The following is a 27,913-nucleotide window of genomic DNA, read 5'->3' on the forward strand; positions in this document are numbered from 1 at the left end:
TACTTCTATTTTTGTTAGCCATTAAAAAGGTATCAAACCTGCAATACTCTTATTTTGTTTCTCTTAGGCCTCATGCACACGACCGTTGTGTGTGTCCGTTGTTCCGTTTTCCGTGATTTTCTGCGGACCCATTGACTTTCAATGGGTCCGTTGAAAACTCGGAAAATGCACCGTTGTACATCCGCGTCCGTGATCTGTGTTTCCTGTCCGTCAAAAAAATATGACCTGTCCTATTTTTTGGACGGACAACGGTTCATGGACCCATTCAAGTCAATGGGTCCGTGAAAAAACACGGATGCACACAAGATTGTCATCCGCGTCCGTCATCCGTAGGCTACTTTCACACAGACGGATCCGCTGATCCGTCTGCATAAAAGCTTTTTAGATCTGAGTTTTCACTTCGTGAAAACTCAGATCCGACAGTATATTCTAACACAGAGGCGTTCCCATGGTGATGGGGACGCTTCAAGTTAGAATCTACTACGAACTGTGTACATGACTGCCCCCTGCTGCCTGGCAGCACCCGATCTCTTACAGGGGGCTGTGATCCGCACAATTAACCCCTGTAAGAGATCGGCCGGGCGCTCCTCCTACTGGTAAGTGACAGGTCTGTGCGGCGCATTGCTTATAGTACAGACCTGTCACTTACCAGTAGGAGGAGCGCCCGGCCGGTCACAGACATCGCAAGTAAGTATAATGCTTCTATTGCTAAGTAACCATGGCAGCCAGGACTGCAGTAGCGTCTTGGCTGCCATGGTAACCAATCGGAGCCCCAGCGATTAAACTGGGACTCCGATCGGAACTCTCCGCTGCCATGAAGGTGGGGGAAGGTGATTTTAATTAGGGGGGGGGGGGAGAGCGGAGGCCGCACTGGCTACCAATGATGGGGGGGGGGGGGTGATTTTAATTAGGGGGGGGAGAGGGGAGGCCACACTGGCCACCAATGATGGGGGAAGGTGATTTTAATTAGGGGGGGGAGGGGAGGTCGCACTGGCCACCAATGAATATAATACTGGGGAGGGAGGGAGGGGGGGCCGCACTGGCCACCAATGAGTTAAATACAGGGGAGGAAGGGGAAGCCGCACTGGCCACCAATGAATATAATACTGGGGAGGGTGGGAGGGCGGCCGCACTGGCCACCAATGAGTTAAATACAGGGGAGGGAGGGAGGGGGGCCGCACTGGCCACCAATGAATTTAAAACTGGGGAGGGAGGGGGGTCTGCCCCCTCCTGCCTGGCAGCACCTGATCTCTTACAGGGGGCTATGATATGCACAATTAACCCCTCAGGTGCGGCACCTGAGGGGTTAATTGTGCGGATCACAGCCCCCTGTAAGAGATCGGGTGCTGCCAGGCAGCAGGGGGCAGTCATGTACACAGTTCTTAGTATATTCTAACTTGAAGCGTCCTCATCACTATGGGAACGCCTCTGTGTTAGAATATACTGTCGGATCTGAGTTTCACAATCTAACTCAAATCCGATGGTATATTCTAACATAGAGGCGTTCCCATGGTGATGGGGACGCTTCAAGTTAAAATATACCATCAGATTGGAGAAAACTCCGATCCGATGGTATAATCGGGACTCCTGACTTTACATTGAAAGTCAATCGGGGACGGATCCGTTTGCAATTGCACCATATTGTGTCAACGTCAAACGGATCCGTCCCCATTGACTTGCATTGTAAGTCAGGACGGATCCGTTTGGATCCGCACGGCCAGGCGGACACCAAAATGACTTTTCCTTCATGTCCGTGGATCCTCCAAAAATCAAGGAAGACCCACGGAAGAAAAAACGGTCACGGATCACGGAACAACGGAAATCCGTTTTGCGGACCGCAAAAAAAAAACGGTCGTGTACATGAGGCCTTAGTGAGAGCACTAAACAACATTTTTAGGAATACACATTTAAATGTACATTAATGCAGTGTTACCACATTACCACCAGAGGGAAGCAGAGTTTCATTTTATTTTTTTATTCTCAGTGGATCAGATTCTGCACCAAACCTGTATTGCGTCCATCAAATCTATAGCGCGCATAGAGTGAAATCTAAAAATGGTATCAGACAGAACCCTTATTGGTAGGGCAGCTGTGTGGTTCCCTAACTAGTGCACCCTTTAACCTCTACATATTTCCAGTAAGGGCTTACTAATACTTACTGAAGTCCATGACAAGTTGATAGAGCCACGAAAGACGTAGGCTTTCCTCGGATTTGGCCCTGGTAGTAACAATGTTCTCCACCCTAAAAGACAAGACAAACTCGATTATGATCATACGACAAGCATGTGCAATGCATTCTCCTCCAATATGGTGTTAACCAGTTCAGGCCTGGTATACATTAGTTAGAGGGCTTCTAAAATGTGAAATGTCGTACATGGGTATTGTACGATGCAGCATATCCTTTAATTTTGGGTAGTTCTGTCATTTTCCACCAGTAAGTGTCTTGGGTTTATTGTGTGTCCAGATACCCGTCATACTTGCTGGAACAGTGTTCCCCCCTTACAGATGTAACATATTACCCCATAGCAAGGTCAGGGGAATGGGCCTACCTCCACCTCATCTTAAATGAGCACAGCCGGAGCTAAATTTTACCCATAGTTAAATTGCAGTTAAAAAGTGTGTAATACAGTACACATAAATAGCACCGCTATACAGAATATAGAAATAACATTGCTATACCATATGCATAAATAATACAGCAATATTGTAAACATTAAAGGGCATCTGTCAGCAGTTTTGTACCTATGACACCGGCTGACCTGTTACATGTGCGCTTGGCAGCTGAAGACATCTGTGTTGGTCCCATGTTCCTATGGGCCCGCATTGCTGAGAAAGATGATGTTATAATATATGCAAATGAGCCTCTAGGAGCAACGGGGGCGTTGCCGTTACACCTAGAGGCTCAGCTCTCTCTGCAACTGCTGCTTCATCTGCACTTTGATTGACAGGGCCAAGCATGATGTTTTCACTGCCTGATCCTGTCAATTAAAGAACAGAGGGCATGGCAGTTTCAGAGACAACAGAGTCTCTAGGTGTAACGGCAACGCCCCCATTGCTCCCCACCGATCAGCTGCTTAAAAAGGCACGCTCCTATGAGCGCCTCCGCCTTCTCGCCATCCATTGTACATTCTCTCAGCTTTCCCTAGACCAGTAATGACACATTCATCTGTCACATAGCCTAGGAGGAACTCGGTTCCATAGAAGGGAATGTAGCTGAGTGCAATACCAAGCACAGCCACTATACAATGGTCGGCGCTGTGCTTGGTGAGATACGTATACAGAGTTACATGTTGCTACAATAGATAGAAACGCAATACAATTCTGTGGTAGCAAAACATCGTATATGAACAGATACGTCCTGACTAGTGTTGAGCGAAGCGAGCATCAGATGCTTCATCCGAAGTCGCTTTGTTCAAAACTTCGGAATAATAGGTACTAGTCGGAACCGAAGCAGAGTTCGGCTTCAAGTTTTAAACTGGTTTTCCACTTTAAAAATCAACTACCGAAGTTATTTAAGGAAGTCACGCGCGACTTCGTGAATAACTAAATTAGGCTCACCGGAGCCCATACATTCTAATACTGTACGGAGACTAATCTCCGTACAGTATTATTCTGACGTTTATAACGAAGCGGCTTCGGAGGAAGCATCCGAAGCTCTAGTCCTGACTATCCGTTACTAGATTTACAGATTTAGGCCCCATTCACGCGGCCGTATCCATTTTGCGGTTCCGTCGTCCGCGCTTTATTTGCGGGCCCATTGTTTCGGGCCTGTGGTCCGCATTTTGCAGACATATTATATCCTTTTTATGGAACGGACATACAGATGCGGTAAGCACACAGATGTTTCGTGTGCTTTCCCCATCCATATGTCCGTCCGCAGACGGACCACATTTTGCGGATCCACTATTTTTGGACCACAAAACATATACTGTTATGTGAATGGAGCCTAATTGAAGAGTAAGTTCAGCAAAGGTTAAAAGTTTTTTTTCCCCCCGGTTTTAAATTGAAAAATAAGCGCAATCAGCGTATAACTCAAAAGTTCTCCAACTTTCTAATATATTTTGTGTTTCAAAAGTTCACAATTTTCAAGACCTTTGCCCGATGGCAGTGAACGGATATGTTAAAAACCTGCTCCTGCGTAAGGGTATTTTCACACTTGCGTTGTTTGATTCCGGCATGCAGTTCCGTTGCCTGAACTGCCTGCCTGATCAGGCAAACCCATATGCAAACGCATATCATTTTTTCTGACTGATCAGGAATTTTTCAGACTGATCAGGATCCTGATCAGTCAGAAAAATGCCTGATCAGTCAGAAAAATGCATTGCAATACTGGATCCGTTTTTCCGGTGTCATCAGGCAAAACGGATTCAGTATTTATTTTTTCTGCCGGATCCGGATGAATGCCGGATCCGGCACTAATACATTCCTATGGAAAAAAATGCCGGATCCGGCATTCAGGCAAGTCTTCAGTTTTTTTCGCCGGAGATAAAACCGTAGCATGCTACGGTTTTCTCTTTTGCCTGATCAGTCAAAATGACTGAACTGAAGACATCCTGATGCATCCCCCATTCAGAATGCATGGGGATATGCCTGATCAGTTCTTTTCCGGTATTGAGCCCCTAGGACAGAACTCTATGCCGGAAAAGAAAAACGCTAATGTGAAAGTAGCCTAACAAATACTGCGGCATAATCAAGTTTGCTACAATGTATTAGTGTAGAGTTTTTCTCATATGTCATATAGACGCAGGGAAAACATCCTGAGTTCCCCGACTTATGGATCTGTATACCATATAGTTAGGTTATGCTGACACCAACCACCCAGTTGTATACCAAAAAAATATATACTCTTACCGCAGGTCCAGTCGATGACCTATGACTATGGATGTGTGTATATGTGATGCAAATAGCAAGTCTAAAATATATCAGTCCAGACTGCCCAAACTCATCCAACTGAAGCAAAATCCCAGCTGTGAGAAGCACAAGGTCAGGTTGTACCCCACGTTCTGATCACTCGCTGCGTGCGTGAGGGGGTCCACTGTAACAAGCAATTTACTAGGAGGACGACGGATACAATCTGGCCTCGAGAGCAGGGCTGGGTTTGTATGCGGGATCTGCATAGAGCGGAGATTGATGTCTGATGATTAAAATGGCACAATGTAAATGGCAGCTTGCTGTGCCATCTGGCCAGGAAAGACAACATGGGCAGAATCTTTGTGATAACTGCTGCTTCCTATTATCTGCAAATTGCCGACTTGAAATTAGCAGCATTAGGAACCAGACGTATAATACCTGCTCCGATAATTAAAGCAACACTACACTCTGGGGGTGGGAGGGGCGGAGCATGACACAGGAAACACCAAAAGAGAGCATCCCTGTGTCATCCTCTGTGTATGGGTTTTAGTGCAAGGTGTTCCTTTAGGCTAGGGCTACACGGCAACATTTGTTGCACGACTTCTTGACGCAAAGAAGTGGCGCACTTTTTTTTTTTTTTTTTATTGTGATAGTCAATGGTGTCACACTGCGACATGCTGCGACTGCAACACGACTGTTGCAGAAAAATCCATCCAAGTCGTGTGGTAGTCGGAGCATGTCGCAGTGAGACACCATTGACTATTATTATAAAAAATGTTGCACAACTTTGGTGCGTCATACATGTCGCAATGTAGTGCCAGCAACTTATGGTAAGGGAGGGATCCATAGATAGAAGCAGCGTCTGGGTGAGCTTGATAAAAGTGCAAGTGGCATTACAGTCTGCATAATCCTCTCATCATTATACAATGCAGCACAGTTTGGGGTTTGTTTTTGGATAGCCTAACGCTATAGTAGTAATGCCGTCAGAGTACAGGCGACGCCAAAGGATACCCCAGGCAAGGCACAATATTTTGGACTGCACATCAGACATAGTAGCTGACGCCTGTAGTGGAGGTATGTCAGGCACTGTATGGAGGTATATCTGGTACAGTAGTGGAGGTATGTCAGGCACTGTATGGAGGTATATCTGGTACAGTAGTGGAGGTATGTCAGGCACTGTATGGAGGTATATCTGGTACAGTAGTGGAGGTATGTCAGGCACTGTATGGAGGTATATCTGGTACAGTAGTGGAGGTATGTCAGGCACTGTATAGAGGTATATCTGGTACAGTAGTGGAGGTATGTCAGGCACTGTATGGAGGTATATCTGGTACAGTAGTGGAGGTATGTCAGGCACTGTATGGAGGTATATCTGGTACAGTAGTGGAGGTATGTCAGGCACTGTATGGAGGAATATCTGGTACAGTAGTGGAGGTATGTCAGGCACTGTATGGAGGTATATCTGGTACAGTAGTGGAGGTATGTCAGGCACTGTATAGAGGTATATCTGGTACAGTAGTGGAGGTATGTCAGGCACTGTATGGAGGTATATCTGGTACAGTAGTGGAGGTATGTCAGGCACTGTATAGAGGTATATCTGGTACAGTAGTGGAGGTATGTCAGGCACTGTATAGAGGTATATCTGGTACAGTAGTGGAGGTATGTCAGGCACTGTATGGAGGTATATCTGGTACAGTAGTGGAGGTATGTCAGGCACTGTATGGAGGTATATCTGGTACAGTAGTGGAGGTATGTCAGGCACTGTATAGAGGTATATCTGGTACTGTAGTGGAGGTATGTCAGGCACTGTATGGAGGTATATCTGGTACAGTAGTGGAGGTATGTCAGGCACTGTATAGAGGTATATCTGGTACAGTAGTGGAGGTATGTCAGGCACTGTATAGAGGTATATCTGGTACAGTAGTGGAGGTATGTCAGACACTGTATGGAGGAATATCTGGTACAGTAGTGGAGGTATGTCAGGCACTGTATGGAGGTATATCTGGTACAGTAGTGGAGGTATGTCAGGCACTGTATAGAGGTATATCTGGTACAGTAGTGGAGGTATGTCAGGCACTGTATAGAGGTATATCTGGTACTGTAGTGGAGGTCTGTCAGGCACTGTATGGAGGTATATCTGGTACAGTAGTGGAGGTCTGTCAGGCACTGTATAGAGGTATATCTGGTACAGTAGTGGAGGTATGTCAGGCACTGTATGGAGGTATATCTGGTACAGTAGTGGAGGTCTGTCAGGCACTGTATGGAGGTATATCTGGTACAGTAGTGGAGGTATGTCAGGCACTGTATAGAGGTATATCTGGTACAGTAGTGGAGGTATGTCAGGCACTGTATGGAGGTATATCTGGTACTGTAGTGGAGGTATGTCAGGCACTGTATAGAGGTATATCTGGTACAGTAGTGGAGGTATGTCAGGCACTGTATAGAGGTATATCTGGTACAGTAGTGGAGGTATGTCAGGCACTGTATAGAGGTATATCTGGTACAGTAGTGGAGGTATGTCAGGCACTGTATGGAGGTATATCTGGTACTGTAGTGGAGGTATGTCAGGCACTGTATGGAGGTATATCTGGTACAGTAGTGGAGGTATGTCAGGCACTGTATAGAGGTATATCTGGTACTGTAGTGGAGGTATGTCAGGCACTGTATGGAGGTATATCTGGTACAGTAGTGGAGGTATGTCAGGCACTGTATAGAGGTATATCTGGTACTGTAGTGGAGGTATGTCAGGCACTGTATAGAGGTATATCTGGTACTGTAGTGGAGGTATGTCAGGCACTGTATAGAGGTATATCTGGTACAGTAGTGGAGGTATGTCAGGCACTGTATAGAGGTATATCTGGTACTGTAGTGGAGGTATGTCAGGCACTGTATGGAGGTATATCTGGTACAGTAGTGGAGGTATGTCAGGCACTGTATAGAGGTATATCTGGTACAGTAGTGGAGGAATGTCAGGCACTGTATGGAGGTATATCTGGTACAGTAGTGGAGGTATGTCAGGCACTGTATAGAGGTATATCTGGTACAGTAGTGGAGGTATGTCAGGCACTGTATAGAGGTATATCTGGTACAGTAGTGGAGGTATGTCAGGCACTGTATGGAGGTATATCTGGTACAGTAGTGGAGGTATGTCAGGCACTGTATAGAGGTATATCTGGTACTGTAGTGGAGGTATGTCAGGCACTGTATGGAGGTATATCTGGTACAGTAGTGGAGGTATGTCAGGCACTGTATAGAGGTATATCTGGTACAGTAGTGGAGGTATGTCAGGCACTGTATAGAGGTATATCTGGTACAGTAGTGGAGGTATGTCAGGCACTGTATAGAGGTATATCTGGTACAGTAGTGGAGGTATGTCAGGCACTGTATAGAGGAATATCTGGTACAGTAGTGGAGGTATGTCAGGCACTGTATAGAGGTATATCTGGTACAGTAGTGGAGGTATGTCAGGCACTGTATAGAGGTATATCTGGTACTGTATGGAGGTATGTCAGGCACTGTATGGAGGTATATCTGGTACAGTAGTGGAGGTATATCAGGCACTGTATAGAGGTATATCTGGTACAGTAGTGGAGGTATGTCAGGCACTGTATAGAGGTATATCTGGTACTGTAGTGGAGGTATGTCAGGCACTGTATGGAGGTATATCTGGTACAGTAGTGGAGGTATGTCAGGCACTGTATAGAGGTATATCTGGTACAGTAGTGGAGGTATGTCAGGCACTGTATGGAGGTATATCTGGTACAGTAGTGGAGGTATGTCAGGCACTGTATGGAGGTATATCTGGTACAGTAGTGGAGGTCTGTCAGGCACTGTATAGAGGTATATCTGGTACAGTAGTGGAGGTATGTCAGGCACTGTATAGAGGTATATCTGGTACTGTAGTGGAGGTATGTCAGGCACTGTATGGAGGTATATCTGGTACAGTAGTGGAGGTATGTCAGGCACTGTATAGAGGTATATCTGGTACTGTAATAGAGGTATGTCAGGCACTGTATAGAGGTATATCTGGTACAGTAGTGGAGGTATGTCAGGCACTGTATAGAGGTATATCTGGTACAGTAGTGGAGGTATGTCAGGCACTGTATGGAGGTATATCTGGTACAGTAGTGGAGGTATGTCAGGCACTGTATGGAGGTATATCTGGTACAGTAGTGGAGGTATGTCAGGCACTGTATAGAGGTATATCTGGTACTGTAATAGAGGTATGTCAGGCACTGTATAGAGGTATATCTGGTACAGTAGTGGAGGTATGTCAGACACTGTATGGAGGTATATCTGGTACAGTAGTGGAGGTATGTCAGGCACTGTATGGAGGTATATCTGGTACAGTAGTGGAGGTATGTCAGGCACTGTATGGAGGTATATCTGGTACTGTAGTGGAGGTATGTCAGGCACTGTATAGAGGTATATCTGGTACAGTAGTGGAGGTATGTCAGGCACTGTATAGAGGTATATCTGGTACTGTAGTGGAGGTATGTCAGGCACTGTATAGAGGTATATCTGGTACAGTAGTGGAGGTATGTCAGGCACTGTATGGAGGTATATCTGGTACAGTAGTGGAGGTATGTCAGGCACTGTATGGAGGTATATCTGGTACAGTAGTGGAGGTATGTCAGGCACTGTATAGAGGTATATCTGGTACAGTAGTGGAGGTCTGTCAGGCACTGTATAGAGGTATATCTGGTACAGTAGTGGAGGTATGTCAGGCACTGTATGGAGGTATATCTGGTACAGTAGTGGAGGTATGTCAGGCACTGTATGGAGGTATATCTGGTACTGTAGTGGAGGTATGTCAGGCACTGTATGGAGGTATATCTGGTACAGTAGTGGAGGTATGTCAGGCACTGTATAGAGGTATATCTGGTACAGTAGTGGAGGAATGTCAGGCACTGTATGGAGGTATATCTGGTACAGTAGTGGAGGTATGTCAGGCACTGTATAGAGGTATATCTGGTACAGTAGTGGAGGTATGTCAGGCACTGTATAGAGGTATATCTGGTACAGTAGTGGAGGTATGTCAGGCACTGTATGGAGGTATATCTGGTACTGTAGTGGAGGTATGTCAGGCACTGTATGGAGGTATATCTGGTACTGTAGTGGAGGTATGTCAGGCACTGTATAGAGGTATATCTGGTACAGTAGTGGAGGTATGTCAGGCACTGTATAGAGGTATATCTGGTACAGTAGTGGAGGTATGTCAGGCACTGTATGGAGGTATATCTGGTACAGTAGTGGAGGTATGTCAGGCACTGTATGGAGGTATATCTGGTACAGTAGTGGAGGTATGTCAGGCACTGTATAGAGGTATATCTGGTACAGTAGTGGAGGTATGTCAGGCACTGTATAGAGGTATATCTGGTACAGTAGTGGAGGTCTGTCAGGCACTGTATAGAGGTATATCTGGTACAGTAGTGGAGGTCTGTCAGGCACTGTATAGAGGTATATCTGGTACAGTAGTGGAGGTATGTCAGGCACTGTATGGAGGTATATCTGGTACAGTAGTGGAGGTATGTCAGGCACTGTATGGAGGTATATCTGGTACTGTAGTGGAGGTATGTCAGGCACTGTATGGAGGTATATCTGGTACAGTAGTGGAGGTATGTCAGGCACTGTATGGAGGTATATCTGGTACAGTAGTGGAGGAATGTCAGGCACTGTATGGAGGTATATCTGGTACAGTAGTGGAGGTATGTCAGGCACTGTATAGAGGTATATCTGGTACAGTAGTGGAGGTATGTCAGGCACTGTATAGAGGTATATCTGGTACAGTAGTGGAGGTATGTCAGGCACTGTATGGAGGTATATCTGGTACAGTAGTGGAGGTATGTCAGGCACTGTATAGAGGTATATCTGGTACTGTAGTGGAGGTATGTCAGGCACTGTATGGAGGTATATCTGGTACAGTAGTGGAGGTATGTCAGGCACTGTATAGAGGTATATCTGGTACAGTAGTGGAGGTATGTCAGGCACTGTATAGAGGTATATCTGGTACAGTAGTGGAGGTATGTCAGGCACTGTATAGAGGAATATCTGGTACAGTAGTGGAGGTATGTCAGGCACTGTATAGAGGTATATCTGGTACTGTAGTGGAGGTATGTCAGGCACTGTATGGAGGTATATCTGGTACAGTAGTGGAGGTATGTCAGGCACTGTATAGAGGTATATCTGGTACAGTAGTGGAGGTATGTCAGGCACTGTATAGAGGTATATCTGGTACAGTAGTGGAGGTATGTCAGGCACTGTATGGGGGAATATCTGGTACAGTAGTGGAGGTATGTCAGGCACTGTATAGAGGTATATCTGGTACAGTAGTGGAGGTATGTCAGGCACTGTATAGAGGTATATCTGGTACAGTAGTGGAGGTATGTCAGGCACTGTATAGAGGTATATCTGGTACTGTAATAGAGGTATGTCAGGCACTGTATAGAGGTATATCTGGTACAGTAGTGGAGGTATGTCAGACACTGTATGGAGGTATATCTGGTACAGTAGTGGAGGTATGTCAGGCACTGTATAGAGGTATATCTGGTACAGTAGTGGAGGTATGTCAGGCACTGTATGGAGGTATATCTGGTACTGTAGTGGAGGTATGTCAGGCACTGTATAGAGGTATATCTGGTACAGTAGTGGAGGTATGTCAGGCACTGTATGGAGGTATATCTGGTACAGTAGTGGAGGTATGTCAGGCACTGTATGGAGGTATATCTGGTACAGTAGTGGAGGTATGTCAGGCACTGTATAGAGGTATATCTGGTACAGTAGTGGAGGTATGTCAGGCACTGTATAGAGGTATATCTGGTACTGTAGTGGAGGTATGTCAGGCACTGTATAGAGGTATATCTGGTACAGTAGTGGAGGTATGTCAGGCACTGTATAGAGGTATATCTGGTACTGTAGTGGAGGTATGTCAGGCACTGTATAGAGGTATATCTGGTACTGTAGTTGAGGTATGTCAGGCACTGTATGGAGGTATATCTGGTACTGTAGTGGAGGTATGTCAGGCACTGTATAGAGGTATATCTGGTACTGTAGTGGAGGTATGTCAGGCACTGTATAGAGGTATATCTGGTACAGTAGTGGAGGTATGTCAGGCACTGTATAGAGGTATATCTGGTACAGTAGTGGAGGTATGTCAGGCACTGTATAGAGGTATATCTGGTACAGTAGTGGAGGTATGTCAGGCACTGTATAGAGGTATATCTGGTACTGTAGTGGAGGTATGTCAGGCACTGTATGGAGGTATATCTGGTACAGTAGTGGAGGTATGTCAGGCACTGTATGGAGGTATATCTGGTACAGTAGTGGAGGTATGTCAGGCACTGTATGGAGGAATATCTGGTACAGTAGTGGAGGTCTGTCAGGCACTGTATAGAGGTATATCTGGTACAGTAGTGGAGGTATGTCAGGCACTGTATAGAGGTATATCTGGTACTGTAGTGGAGGTATGTCAGGCACTGTATAGAGGTATATCTGGTACTGTAGTGGAGGTATGTCAGGCACTGTATAGAGGTATATCTGGTACTGTAGTGGAGGTATGTCAGGCACTGTATGGAGGTATATGTGGTACAGTAGTGGAGGTATGTCAGGCACTGTATGGAGGTATATCTGGTACAGTAGTGGAGGTATGTCAGGCACTGTATGGAGGAATATCTGGTACAGTAGTGGAGGTCTGTCAGGCACTGTATAGAGGTATATCTGGTACAGTAGTGGAGGTATGTCAGGCACTGTATAGAGGTATATCTGGTACTGTAGTGGAGGTCTGTCAGGCACTGTATAGAGGTATATCTGGTACAGTAGTGGAGGTATGTCAGGCACTGTATAGAGGTATATCTGGTACAGTAGTGGAGGTATGTTAGGCACTGTATAGAGGTATATCTGGTACAGTAGTGGAGGTATGTCAGGCACTGTATGGAGGAATATCTGGTACAGTAGTGGAGGTATGTCAGGCACTGTATGGAGGTATATCTGGTACAGTAGTGGAGGTATGTCAGGCACTGTATAGAGGTATATCTGGTACTGTAGTGGAGGTATGTCAGGCACTGTATGGAGGTATATCTGGTACAGTAGTGGAGGTATGTCAGGCACTGTATAGAGGTATATCTGGTACTGTAGTGGAGGTATGTCAGGCACTGTATAGAGGTATATCTGGTACTGTAGTGGAGGTATGTCAGGCACTGTATGGGGGAATATCTGGTACAGTAGTGGAGGTATGTCAGGCACTGTATGGAGGTATATCTGGTACAGTAGTGGAGGTATGTCAGGCACTGTATAGAGGTATATCTGGTACAGTAGTGGAGGTATGTCAGGCACTGTATAGAGGTATATCTGGTACAGTAGTGGAGGTATGTCAGGCACTGTATAGAGGTATATCTGGTACAGTAGTGGAGGAATGTCAGGCACTGTATGGAGGTATATCTGGTACAGTAGTGGAGGAATGTCAGGCACTGTATAGAGGTATATCTGGTACTGTAGTGGAGGTATGTCAGGCACTGTATAGAGGTATATCTGGTACAGTAGTGGAGGTATGTCAGGCACTGTATAGAGGTATATCTGGTACAGTAGTGGAGGTATGTCAGGCACTGTATGGAGGTATATCTGGTACTGTAGTGGAGGTATGTCAGGCACTGTATAGAGGTATATCTGGTACAGTAGTGGAGGTATGTCAGGCACTGTATAGAGGTATATCTGGTACAGTAGTGGAGGTATGTCAGGCACTGTATGGAGGTATATCTGGTACAGTAGTGGAGGTATGTCAGGCACTGTATGGAGGAATATCTGGTACAGTAGTGGAGGTATGTCAGGCACTGTATAGAGGTATATCTGGTACTGTAGTGGAGGTATGTCAGGCACTGTATAGAGGTATATCTGGTACAGTAGTGGAGGTATGTCAGGCACTGTATGGAGGTATATCTGGTACAGTAGTGGAGGTATGTCAGGCACTGTATGGAGGTATATCTGGTACAGTAGTGGAGGTATGTCAGGCACTGTATGGAGGTATATCTGGTACAGTAGTGGAGGTATGTCAGGCACTGTATAGAGGTATATCTGGTACAGTAGTGGAGGTATGTCAGGCACTGTATAGAGGTATATCTGGTACTGTAGTGGAGGTATGTCAGGCACTGTATAGAGGTATATCTGGTACAGTAGTGGAGGTATGTCAGGCACTGTATAGAGGTATATCTGGTACAGTAGTGGAGGTATGTCAGGCACTGTATAGAGGTATATCTGGTACAGTAGTGGAGGTATGTCAGGCACTGTATGGAGGTATATCTGGTACTGTAGTGGAGGTATGTCAGGCACTGTATAGAGGTATATCTGGTACAGTAGTGGAGGTATGTCAGGCACTGTATAGAGGTATATCTGGTACAGTAGTGGAGGTATGTCAGGCACTGTATGGAGGTATATCTGGTACTGTAGTGGAGGTATGTCAGGCACTGTATAGAGGTATATCTGGTACAGTAGTGGAGGTATGTCAGGCACTGTATAGAGGTATATCTGGTACAGTAGTGGAGGTATGTCAGGCACTGTATAGAGGAATATCTGGTACAGTAGTGGAGGTATGTCAGGCACTGTATAGAGGTATATCTGCTACAGTAGTGGAGGTATGTCAGGCACTGTATAGAGGTATATCTGGTACTGTAGTGGAGGTATGTCAGGCACTGTATAGAGGTATATCTGGTACAGTAGTGGAGGTATGTCAGGCACTGTATAGAGGTATATCTGGTACAGTAGTGGAGGTATGTCAGGCACTGTATAGAGGTATATCTGGTACAGTAGTGGAGGTATGTCAGGCACTGTATAGAGGTATATCTGGTACTGTAGTGGAGGTATGTCAGGCACTGTATAGAGGTATATCTGGTACAGTAGTGGAGGTATGTCAGGCACTGTATGGAGGTATATCTGGTACAGTAGTGGAGGTATGTCAGGCACTGTATGGAGGTATATCTGGTACAGTAGTAGAGGTATGTCAGGCACTGTATAGAGGTATATCTGGTACAGTAGTGGAGGTATGTCAGGCACTGTATGGAGGTATATCTGGTACAGTAGTGGAGGTATGTCAGGCACTGTATGGAGGTATATCTGGTACAGTAGTGGAGGTATGTCAGGCACTGTATAGAGGTATATCTGGTACTGTAGTGGAGGTATGTCAGGCACTGTATAGAGGTATATCTAGTACTGTAGTGGAGGTATGTCAGGCACTGTATAGAGGTATATCTGGTACTGTAGTGGAGGTATGTCAGGCACTGTATAGAGGTATATCTGGTACAGTAGTGGAGGTATGTCAGGCACTGTATAGAGGAATATCTGGTACAGTAGTGGAGGTATGTCAGGCACTGTATAGAGGTATATCTGGTACAGTAGTGGAGGTATGTCAGGCACTGTATAGAGGTATATCTGGTACTGTAGTGGAGGTATGTCAGGCACTGTATAGAGGTATATCTGGTACAGTAGTGGAGGTATGTCAGGCACTGTATAGAGGTATATCTGGTACAGTAGTGGAGGTATGTCAGGCACTGTATAGAGGTATATCTGGTACAGTAGTGGAGGTATGTCAGGCACTGTATAGAGGTATATCTGGTACTGTAGTGGAGGTATGTCAGGCACTGTATAGAGGTATATCTGGTACTGTAGTGGAGGTATGTCAGGCACTGTATAGAGGTATATCTGGTACAGTAGTGGAGGTATGTCAGGCACTGTATGGAGGTATATCTGGTACAGTAGTGGAGGTATGTCAGGCACTGTATAGAGGTATATCTGGTACAGTAGTGGAGGTATGTCAGGCACTGTATGGAGGTATATCTGGTACAGTAGTGGAGGTATGTCAGGCACTGTATAGAGGTATATCTGGTACTGTAGTGGAGGTATGTCAGGCACTGTATAGAGGTATATCTGGTACTGTAGTGGAGGTATGTCAGGCACTGTATAGAGGTATATCTGGTACAGTAGTGGAGGTATGTCAGGCACTGTATAGAGGTATATCTGGTACTGTAGTGGAGGTATGTCAGGCACTGTATAGAGGTATATCTGGTACTGTAGTGGAGGTATGTCAGGCACTGTATGGAGGTATATCTGGTACAGTAGTGGAGGTATGTCAGGCACTGTATGGAGGTATATCTGGTACTGTAGTGGAGGTATGTCAGGCACTGTATAGAGGTATATCTGGTACAGTAGTGGAGGTATGTCAGGCACTGTATAGAGGTATATCTGGTACAGTAGTGGAGGTATGTCAGGCACTGTATGGAGGTATATCTGGTACAGTAGTGGAGGTATGTCAGGCACTGTATAGAGGTATATCTGGTACTGTAGTGGAGGTATGTCAGGCACTGCATTTCTTTGGCAGTAATTCTGGAAGGCACCAGAGTTTTAGCTGCCCATAAACTATAGATAGCGGTCTCACACAAACGCCCCTTTGGCCGACAGCTATACCTCTCAACACACCCAAACACATGCACACATGGCTGTGCTGAGTATGCATGTATTTGCCATGGGGAGAAGCATCAACATGCCCGATTCTTCTCTTCACCAACATCTGCCGTCACAGGACAGTCTGGTGAACCCCCATACACGTAGATGGCCGGTTGATCCTTCTGAATAGGAGAACTCAGCTCACATTTACCTAATGTGTATGGGCACCAAGAACGTATAGGGTCATGTGAGGCTGGCACTCTGTTCATGGCAGATCAATGGCTTACTATTAGGATCTAATCTTCCGGCCCGGATACAAACCATGTCCTGTATAGTATTACTAGTCCTAATAGAATAAGCTGGAGCGGATGAGAAAGCCTCAGAGATACCATCCATCATCTGCCTCAAAGTTTGTAGAGGACTGTTCTGAAGTTTGGCCAGGTTCCCAGCTTGTCGGGTGAGCACTTACCCTGCACCACAAGAGCATTCGTCTCCACTGATGACTTATATTGAAAGCGTACGGTCACATTAGTCCGATTTTATCTATGTGATCCATAGCACAACGTAGATCAGAAGATGCCCTGTAAGGCCCCTTTCACACCCGCTCGGGTGCAATGGGTGACATGAACGGATAGCACCCGCACTGAATCCGGACCCATTCATTCATTTCAATGGTCTGTGTTACATAAGCGTTTTTTTCACGCATCAGTTCTGCGTTGCATGAAAAACGCAACATGTTCTATATTCTGTGTTTTTCACTCAGCCCTGGCCCCATAGAAGTGAATAGAGCTTCAGTGAAAAACGCATCGCATCTAGAAGCAATTGCGGATGCAATGCGTTTTTCACTAATGGTTGCTAGGAGATGTTGTTTGTAAACCTTCAGTTTTTTATCACGCGCGTGAAAAACGCATCAAAAACGCATTGTCCCCGCGCGGAAAAAAAAGGAACGCAATCGCAGACAAAACTGACTGAACTTGCTTGCAAAATGGTGCGAGTTTCACTGAACACAACCTGAACGCATCCGGACCTAATCCGTCACGCTCGTGTGAAAGAGGCCTAAGATCTGCGAGCTGCGCTGCTTTCAGCCATTATGGCTTTACATGCACTCAGGTGGTACCTCCAATGTAAGGCTGCATGCACATGATAGTGAAAAACGGACATGTGATGTACATTTTTTTAACGGCCATCACACGTCTGTTTTAAGACCAATGGTAGTCTATGGGGTTATTCAGAAAAACGGACGTAAAAAAATAGAACATGTTCTATCTTGTCCGTTTTTCACTGACAGACTGCCCCGATACAATTGAATGGGTCAATTTTTAACGTCCGTTTCTCAGAAAGGCATCAGTGAAATAAACGTCCGTTTTTAATGGACGTTTTTTTTCACGGTCGTGTGCACGTAGCCTTTCTCCCATAAAGAAAAGTCTCCCCGGCATGGTACGGTTTGTCACTCAATCCATCATATCTAGGCTTCTGGTGAGGGATGCTCTGGAGAAGCCCTTTAACCTTTTCAGGACCAGGCAAGTTTTTTCATTTTCATTTTTTACTCCCAGCCTTCCCAAAGCCATAACTTTTAAATTTGTAGAAAGTTGTACTTTCTAATGGCACCATTTATGGCTGCATACAATGTAGTGGGAAGCGAGAAAAAAAAACAAATTGGTGGAAATTATAAAAACAAAAACACAATTCCGCCAAAGTTTTATGGGTTTTGTTTTTACAGCGTTCACTATGCGGTAAAACTGACCTCTTGCTTTCATTCTCTGAGTTAGTACGATTACAAGAATACCACATAGGTTTAGTTTCTTTTTGGGTTTTAATACTGGAAAAAAATAAAAACTTTGGAAGAAAAAGATTTTTTTTCTGTGCATCGCCATACTCTGACCCCAAAACCTTTTTTATTCTTATGTGTACGGAGATGTTTGAGGGCTCATTTTTTGCCAAGCGATCTGTACTTTTCCCTGTTTCGCCGTTTATATTATTAATAGTACAGGCGTTTTCGCATGCGGCGATGCCCATGATGTTTATTTTTTTAATTGTTTATGTATTTTTATATTAATTTTGGGGAAAGGGGGGTAATTTAAATATATAATTTATTTTTTTCAACTTTTTAATAGTTTCCCTAGGGAACCTTAAACATTCATTAGATAGATTTTCTTATAGACTCCAATGCATTAGCATTGGAGTCTATCAGGATTACACTATGTTCTTATGGAGCCCTGCCACAGGCATGCTCTCCATAGGAGTCTATGTGCGGCAGCCTCAGATCATTGAGGAATACAGAGGCTGCCGCACACACTCCGACTCCCCCCGATCCTCGTTATCGTCGTTCATATACATTAGTCTCGGGTGTTTGCTGTTTCAAGCTATGGCGTCCACTACGCTCGTAACAGGCTTTATCTTTAAAGGGCTTCTGTCACCCCCCCCCCCAAACAGCAATTTTCAGTATTGGACTTAATAAAATTACTAATGTACGCAGAGTCCATATATACCCCTCTTACCTCTGGCTGTGCTATAAATTCTTTAAAAATAGTACTTTTGTGATATGCAAATTTCTTCACTACCAGCAAGTTGGGCGGTTACTTGCTGGTAGCCTCCACATCCTCGGTCTAAAAAAACGCCCCCTCCTCCACTTGATTGACAGGGCCAGCGAGCGCTCTCCTCCTCTCTCTGGCCCTCTCTGCCCATAAAATCCCGCACCTGCGCCGTACCGGTCCTCATTCAGCACAGGCGCTCTGAGAGAAGGACGCTTCTGCGCCGATGACGTCAGCCTAACCCCGATGCTTCTTTTCCGGGTGTAGGCTGACTTCATCGGCGCAGGTGCACTGAGGAAGGAGCGGGCAAGCAAGCGTCCTTCTCTCAGAGCGCCTGCGCCGAATGAGGACCGGTACGCGCAGGTGCAGGATTTTATGGGCAGAGAGGGCCAGAGAAAGGAGGAGAGCGCTCACTGGCCCTGTCAATCAAGTGGAGGAGGGGGCGTTTTTTTAGACCGGATGCGGCGGCTACCAGCAAGTCCGCCCAACTTGCTGGTAGTGAAGAAATTTGCATATCACAAAAGTACTATTTTTAAAGAATTTATAGCACAGCCAGAGGTAAGAGGGGTATATATGGACTCTGCGTACATTAGCAATTATATTAAGTCCAATAATGAAAATTGCTGTTTGGGGGGTGACAGAAGACCTTTAAACCCCCCACAGGCAACTGAATTTTACAGTCGAGCAGCGGGAAGGGGTTAAGTTTAACGATTTTTTTGGAAGCTGGATGACCACCAATATGGTAGCCATTGTAGTTTCCTCTTCCGTTAAGTTCCTAAAAATTCTATAAGACTTGTGGTATATTGGTGGCATATATCTTATAGATTCATTTTTCTTCCGTGAAAAGCTCCATCGCAGAAAATAGTCGGATATTGTTAAGATATTCCATCACATTGACTAGTGAGGGACCCCCAGAATCCTGAGTTTGATCTTTTTCCCTGCAGGGAAGTGATGTGCACCCCTATTCAGGGACCCCCACAGATCAGTAAGTGATGGCATATCCTATTCATATGCTATCCCTTTAAAGGGAGCCTGTCAGCAGGAAATGCACTGATAAAGCAAACATAATGCCTTGTAGGGCTAGCATAGCTGAATGTAATGTGATCCGTTGCTTCATTCTGGAGGAAAACTACCTTTGATTCATATGTAAATGAGCAGTTAAGTGCACAGAGGGCGGGGCCATACCATTTTGTGCATTCTTGCTCCTCCAGCATCCTCTGCCAGGCCCCCCCCCCCCCTCCTTCTTGATTGACAAGGCCAGGCAAGATGACTGTGTGGGAACCTGGACCTGTCAGTCAAGAAGGGGAGAGATGGTCTGGCAGAGGAGGCAGGAGGAGCAAGGATGCACAGAGTGACTTGGACCCGCTCTCGGTGCACTTACCTGCTCTTCTGCATATGGATTAAAAGTACTTTACCCCCGATTTATCAAGACCGGTATGTGCTATTTTGGTCTTGATAGGGACTGCGCTCAGAGAGCGCCAGAAATTAAATGCTGCTCGGAGCGGCTGTAGATTTTAGTTCTTGTTTTTCCCAGTTAGTGGCGTTAATAAGTGATAACTATGTTGGAACCGATCTTCCCCCCCCCCCCCCCCCCCCCCCCCCGACCGTGCACCATCCTCACTGCATCCCTTTTTCGGAAACCTGATGAGGCTGTGTAAAAATGCCAGTTGTGACATCATTTAAAAACTGGGTTTTGCAACTTTTTATTGCCAGAAAACTGGCGAAGGGGACATGATAAATTCCCCTCATTGTGTCTGGTGTTACAGTGACTTTCCTGGCAACAGGCTCCTTTTAAAGCAATTGTCTCAAGAAGACATATGTCCAATTAGAGAATTTGGACATCACAGAGCATAGAGGGGATGTCTTCCCTTCTCTGGTCGCATGAGCAACATGTATAATATAGCACAATGACGTGTGTGACCGCCAATTGGGATAAGACATCTAGACTTCATTGGTTACTCATAGCAACCAATCACAGCGCAGCTTTCATTTCTCAAAGTGCTATGGAAAAGTGAAACCCGAGCTGTGATTAGTTGCTTCGGGAGACAGTGAGGGAGATTGATCAAAACTGGTGTAAAAGAAAACTGGCTTAGCAACCAATCAGAATCCACCTTTCATATTTCAGAGCTTCTTTGAAAAATGAAAGGTGCAATCCAATTGGTTGCTATGGGCAACTAAGCAAGTTTTCCTTTACACCAGTTTTAATAACTCTCCCCCATTATATCTGTTATTAACCAGTTTTGATCGATCTGTCTAAACTCTCTAGTGGCTGGAGATTTTTCCACATTTTCAATAATGTTCCTTATTTCTTTCTACTGCACTGACTTTCCACATGAAATTAAAAGCTATTTACGATAACCTTTTCAATACATTTTCCAGCCATACGTTTTCCTTCATTTTACTGACCACCAGTTATGATTTTATAAATTTCCAACATTTTTTTAAATCCGTTTTATGGATTACCTCTGACTGTACATTGCAGTTGATAAGTTATGAACAAACAGGGCCCCGGGAACGCCCCAGTCTAGACAGGGGCACCCATTTGTGGGCAGTGCTTACACAAGCCCCTCCCATTTTGGCCTAAGACAAAAATTGCAGGGACTGTCTCTGAAAATCAGGGACAATCCCTGCAAATTTGGAACTGCTGGGAACTATGCTGATTGGGGTCATACTAACATTTTTATATGAAGTTTGCATCCATTTTTCTTCTTGGTGTTGCATGTATTTACATCAAATGTGTATTTGAAGCCGCATTCACACTGACAAAATGGGTCCACATCCTTTCCGCAATTTTGCAGAACGGGTGCAGACCCATTCATTTTCAATGGGGCCGCAAAAGATGCAGACAGCACACCGTGTGCTGTCAGCATCCGCACTTCCATTCCGCGGACCCACAAAAAAAAATAGAACATGTCCTATACTTGTCCGCAGCCACGGACAAGACGGACAAGAAAAGGCATTTCTTTTATAGTGCTGGCCATGTGCAGTCTGCAAAATGCGGAACGCACATAGCCGGTGTCCATGTTTTGCGGATGTGCAATTTGCAGACCGCAAAACAGTTGCGGACATGTGAATGGACCCTTAACCACAAAATAGAGGATATCTATCAGATCAGTGGGGTCCTACTGCTGGGACTCCAACCAATCACGAGAACAGGGGTCCCTGGGGTCGGGCATGCGGATTGCCCCTCCATACATTTCCATTGCATAGTTGCCAACAGTCCCGAATTCGCAGGGACTGTCCCTGATTTTCAGAGGCAGTCCCAGCAAATTAAGGCTTTCCAGGACCAAAAACGGGTGGTGCTTCTGGAGACTCCACCCATAAGTAGATTGCTGCCAAGCCCAACCAAGACATTCTCGGGGGCAGGGATTACATTCCCCAAATTTACCAACTACAACGTTGGTAACTGCGCCGTACATTTTTATGGGACCTGCCAGAAATAGCTGAGCGCTTGTACTCGCCTGTCTCTGGTAGTCCCATACAGAGGAACTTGAAATGACCGGAATACCCCCTTCAAGGGCATTTGATGACATTTACACTGCCGGGCCCTGTCAAAGTGGAGAGGACGCGGCAGTTGCAGAGAGAGCAGAGCCTCTAGGTGTAATCGTAACGCCCTCGTTGCTCTTAGGCTACTTTCACACTAGCGTTGTTTTAATCCGGCGTTCAATTCCGACACCGGAACTGCCCGCCGGATCCGGAAAAACGTGTGAAAACGGATTACATTTGAATCCTGATCAGGATTTTGATCACAATGAAAAAATGCATTGGAAAAAACGGATCCGCCATTTAGGGACTTTAACTTTTTTTTCACATTTTTCGGGTTTAACATGCAAAAGCCGGATCCGTTTTGACTGAACACACAGTGCCAGATCCGGCGTTAATGCAAGTCAATGGGGAAAAGGCCTGATCCGGCGTTCAGTCAAAGTGTTCAGGCTTTTTGGCCGGAGGTAAAAATACTGCATGCTACGTTTTTCTGAAAAGCCTGATCAGTCAAAAAGACTGAACTGAAGACATCCTGATGCATCCTGAAGAACTGACTCTCCATTCAGAATGCATGGGGATAAAACTGATCAGTTCTTTTCCGGATTTGAGTCCCTAGGACGGAACTCAGCGCCGGAAAAGAAAAACGCTAGTGTGAAAGTACCCTTAGAGGCTCATTTGCATATAATAAAACATCTTTCTCAGCAATGCGGGCACATATGAACATTTACCAACATAGATGTCTTCAGCTGCCAAGAGCACATGTGACAGGTCAGCCGGTGTCATAGGTACAGATCTGCTGACAGATGCCCTTTAATGAAAAGAAAAAAAAAGACTAAAGTCCATCACAATAAAAGATGATCAGGTGCTAAATAAAACTTTACTTTTATTGGTTCATTAAAAACAGAAGAACCGCATATCCAAATCACAGGAACCTCAGTAATTGAATCTGACGCGTTTCTGAACGATATAGAAATGCGTCAGAGTGAATTACTGAGGTTTCTGCGATTCGGATATGCGTTTTTTCTGCTTTTAATGAACCAATAAAGGTCAGATTTTACGTAATTCTGGATCATCTTTTACTGTGAATTTTCTGAAGCCACTGAAGCTGGCTCTCATTTCGTGCACCAAACACAAAGTAATCTGACCACATTGGGGCAGATTTACTAATAGTGTTGTACTTTGCATGAATCACAGTCTTAATATTAGACATATCTACTATTCTGATGTATGGACCTTTTATAAATTTGGAGTATTGTGCTCTTGCGCCAAAACTGGCTAGTCTACGTTAACACCACCTATAAGTAGGCGTAACTTCACCACAAAAGTGCGCCAAAATTTTGGCACATTTTGTGCATTAAGGCCATGCCCCCTTTTGCTGTGAAACCACACCCCTTACCAGATGATCGGGTGTAAAATGATAAAAAATAAAAATAAAGAGTGTAAACTAGTAAATGTGATGCAAAGCAAGCACTGGCACATTTTCAGTAGTAAATCTGTGTTTTTCTAATAAAGTCCATCAGTTTATTATATCGCTAGTTGCATCCCATAGGGTTTAAAGGGGTGCTCCTCTGTAGACAATCCATTTATGTTAGAAGGGCACCTATACAATAAGGTGATGACAAATGAAAAATGAACTGGCTGAAAAAAAATTCATGTGTAGCCAATAAAAAAACAAAAAAAAAAACACAAATGCCATTTTTACATCTACCCAAAAAAAATAAAAATTTAAAAAATTTAAAATACGTGAAGGAATCCTAAAGAGGACGTTTCATCGCTTCGGACATGTCTGTTATCGTAAACTCTCAATAAAATGGCAGTCGTGGAATATTTGTTCTCATAACTTCCCTTGCCAAAAGGGTGTGTCCCTACACAGTCTGCACTGAATAGACAATGTCCGAGTGTGTAGGGACACCCGCTTGCAACTAGAAATACCCAGTTGCCAATTAATTCATACATTTTTAGGAGGTTTAAAGAGGAATGAGGAATAAAATTACTAAAACAGACGTGTGCTGAGAGGTTCCCGTTAAAGGGATTGTCCCGCGAAAAATAGTTTTCAAAACAGCACCTGAATATGAATTTTGTAATTGCATGTAATTAAAACGTTTGCATAGCCACTGAGTTATTTAATAAAAAATGTATCTGTATAGCGCCACCTGCTGTTTGTTTGTATTCTTATTCCTTTGTCCTGCTCACTGAGATGGCCGCACATGCTCAGTTTCCTCTTTCAACTGCCTCCTGAGCTGTGATAGGGAGAGCATGGACACGCCTCCTGCGCTGTGATAGGGAGAGCATGGACACGCCTCCTGAGCTGTGATAGGGAGAGCATGGACACGCCCCCTGAGCTGATAGGGAGAGCATGGACACGCCCCCTGAGCTGCAGCAGAAAAGACACTCCCCTTGAGCTGTCAGCTTCATATAAATCTAGCAGAGCAATGAATGGAGAGATCTCTGGATCCATGTGAGGTGCAGGGCTGGTTCTAGCTTTGTTAGAAAGAGATTGTCATGTACGATATGGAGTCTGATTTTCATGTTTACATTAATCATGGGATAACCCCTTTAAGTATTTTAGGGAAGGCACTTTTTGGTGGAGTACATATAGGACCAATATGCTCATATGCATCAGTAATGTGAATTCTATGCGGTTTGCCTATTGAATGGGGATTGTTCTCCCAGCCAGCATGACATCACTGGACCCCTGCAGCAGAGTGACTGGCGGCCTTTTCATTCCTCAAGTCGCTCCCTTTCCTCTTCAAGGTATTTTTGTTCTTCCATCCTTTGAGGCCCATTGAGGAGTTCACTACCAGTCAGCTCACGTCCCTCTGCCTGGTGCAAGAGGAATTCTGCAAAATGAATGGGATTCAGTACAGATCAGACTGGCAGGGATCTGAATGCACCACGAGGGATTAGGTCTGCTAAGGAATATAGGTTAAAAAGAGACGAAGCGTCCTACGATCTCACAATGGTAATAATGTAAATGGGCGTGATGGGAAGGAACGGACACAGCAACACACAAAGACATTTTAAAAGGGTCACAAATGGGCAGCTACCATGCACTAGGGGTTTTCAAATGTGACATTTCTGAATTTCCCTGGCCAAGCGGTATTATCCTGACCACATATTGATTGAATTGACGATTCCTTATCAGGGGCGTGCCCAGATCTCATGGAGCCCAATAGCAAAACCTATGGGCCCCCAACCCAACTGGTTTAACGGTATGTGTACATCAAACACTCAGATTTCTGATAAATTACGTGTAAGACATTTTTTAATTTAAAAAAAGTAAAAAAAATAATGTTCTGCCACTTTAATTTTATTAGACTTCTATGTTGAAAAAAGGTGCTTCATATATATGGGGCTCATGCTCGCCACAATGTATTACATGAATGTATGTGCACCACCCAACTGGTATAAATACACTGATAAACCCCCATACAGCTCTATGTCTGTGGCCTCCTTTATACAGTGTATTATAAAACGGTCTGCCTGAAGCCACCACTAGGGGGAGCTCCGCGCATAGGAATTTATGCAGTATTCCCTGAGTTTAAAGGGGTTATTCCCATCTGGGACTTGGATAGCATATTGCTAGGTCCCACCTCTGAGACCCGCACCTACCTCTAAAATGGGCCCCTGAAAGGGAAGGAGAGCGCACCACGCATGCGCGGTGTGCTCTCAATTCATTTCTATGTCGATATGCCGCCAATGTCTCAGATGAGACAACCCCTTTACGGAAGCTGTAAATAATCTCTTTGCACTCCCCCTAGTGGTGGCTTGTGGAGATGCAGTAAATCTAGATGGGGAAGAGGAGAAGCAGTTCAGCAGTGGCCTGCCTCCATGGTGGGTAGGCCACTGTGCTTGGTCATAACCTCCTGCTACTGGGGATCAGCTGTAATCTGTGGAGTAACGAGGCAGCAAGTGTTCAATTTCAATGCAGTGCCAGAAACTTTGTAGCAACACAACTTATTGGCAAGGGGAATGGTAACGCTCAGTGTTCCTTTATTAATACATTTCCAGGAGTAGTAACAGAGGAGCAACCATGCAGAATTCTAAGAAAAGATGCTGCAGAATTATTATTTCATGGGGAATGCAATTAGTTACTAAACCAGACGTGTCAGAGGGACGACGGATCTATTATTCAGGCATATTAGGCAGAAACGTTTTCTCAGGAGTTATCACTGCCCTGTTAAGACAAGATCTATTCATATTTCATGAGCTTCGTACACCGTGTCTCCAGATCTTTGCCAATGCCTGGCACACTATTTTTAATTATTTTTTTTAAACAAATTCTATAGAAAAAAAAAGCCGTAAATCCTATGTATTTCCATAGAACATTTTAATATTACGTTCCTTCTGCTCTGTAGCGGTCTAGATATTACGGATTCATTTTTTGAAAAAAAAAACCCACCTTAAATCTTGGAGGAACGGCAAAACTGATGCATTGTTCTATCCCTTGTGCGGGGCCTGTGGGGGTGGGGCATGACACCAGGGTTCAAGTATGCAAATTAGCTCTCCTCCAAAAGGAAGAAAACTGTCTCTCTACTGCCACCAGTTCCCTGCTTTCTACCACTTTTCTGCATTCTTGAGGAGAGCTAATTTGCATAAGTTTTTTCCATAGAGCAGGGATGCACAACAACCTGCAGCCCTCCGGCTGTTGAAAAACTACAACTCCCAGCATGCCTGGACAGCCTAGAGATATTAGGGCATGCTGGGAGTAGTAGTTTTGCAACAGCTGGAGGGCCACAGGTTGAGCATCCCTGCCCATAGAGCATTGCCTGTAATACATGATACTGCAGCAGGATCTCCTCAAGGAGGACCAGTACTCCTCAGAATAAGTGCTTCAAGAACAACAAAGTGAGAATCTGCTTCATGTTCCCCTCCCCCTTTTAGGACCTGCACTAGGTATAACACAATCAGAAGAGAAGAGGCTGGATATGGCATCGCCTGACCTTGGCTTTAGCGAGAACATTCAATACTGGAAGGGATCGAGGAAGAGTGTGTTGTAACACTGGTAAAATCTGCAACGTGGTTCACACGGTACAGTTTGACCATCATTTTTGGATGAAATGCAGACTAAAGGGGTTGTCCCGAGGAAAATATACAGCAGTATTCAAACCAGCCCCTGGATCTAAATATTTTTGTAATTGCATGTAATTCAAAATTTTGTATAGCCACCGAGTTATTCGGTATAATGTATCTGTACAGCGCCACCTGCTGTTTGTTCTTTTCCTTATTTCTCTGTCCACCTCACTGAGGTGGACACACATGTTCAGTTCCATCCTTCAACTGCCTTCTGAGCTATGCTAGAGAGAGAGCTGCTGCAGAAAGGAGATGCCTCCTTGAGCTACTGCAGAAAGGACACACTTCCTGAGCTGCCAGCTTAATAGAAATCTAGCAGAGCACTTGGAGCAATGCATAGGGAGATCTCTGGACCCATATGAGGTACAGGGCTGGTTCTAGCTTTGTTAGAAAGAGATTGTCATGAGCTGTATGGTGTCTGATTTCCATTTTTTACATTGTTCATGGGATAACCCCTTGAAGTGAACCTAACGCCATTTAACGCTCCTCTATGAAACAAACCTACATAAGTGTACAAGTCCTCCAAGAAAAACTGATGGTCAAGGGTG

The 27,913-nt window shown here is 44.9% G+C and overlaps 1 protein-coding gene across 6 annotated transcripts in view; it reads right to left on the reverse strand.

The window, feature by feature from the left end:
* ADAM22 (ADAM metallopeptidase domain 22) overlaps positions 1-27,913 on the reverse strand; it is a 281,199-nt gene that overhangs the window by 129,838 nt on the left and 123,448 nt on the right. For all 6 annotated transcript variants that reach the window (XM_040434533.1, XM_040434530.1, XM_040434531.1 and 3 more), the window contains exon 5: positions 2,160-2,242. In XM_040434533.1, coding sequence (XP_040290467.1) covers positions 2,160-2,242 — 83 coding nt within the window. The remainder of the gene's footprint in view (positions 1-2,159; positions 2,243-27,913) is intronic.

Source organism: Bufo bufo, chromosome 5 (assembly GCF_905171765.1).
Source record: "Bufo bufo chromosome 5, aBufBuf1.1, whole genome shotgun sequence".
NCBI lineage: Eukaryota > Metazoa > Chordata > Amphibia > Anura > Bufonidae > Bufo > Bufo bufo.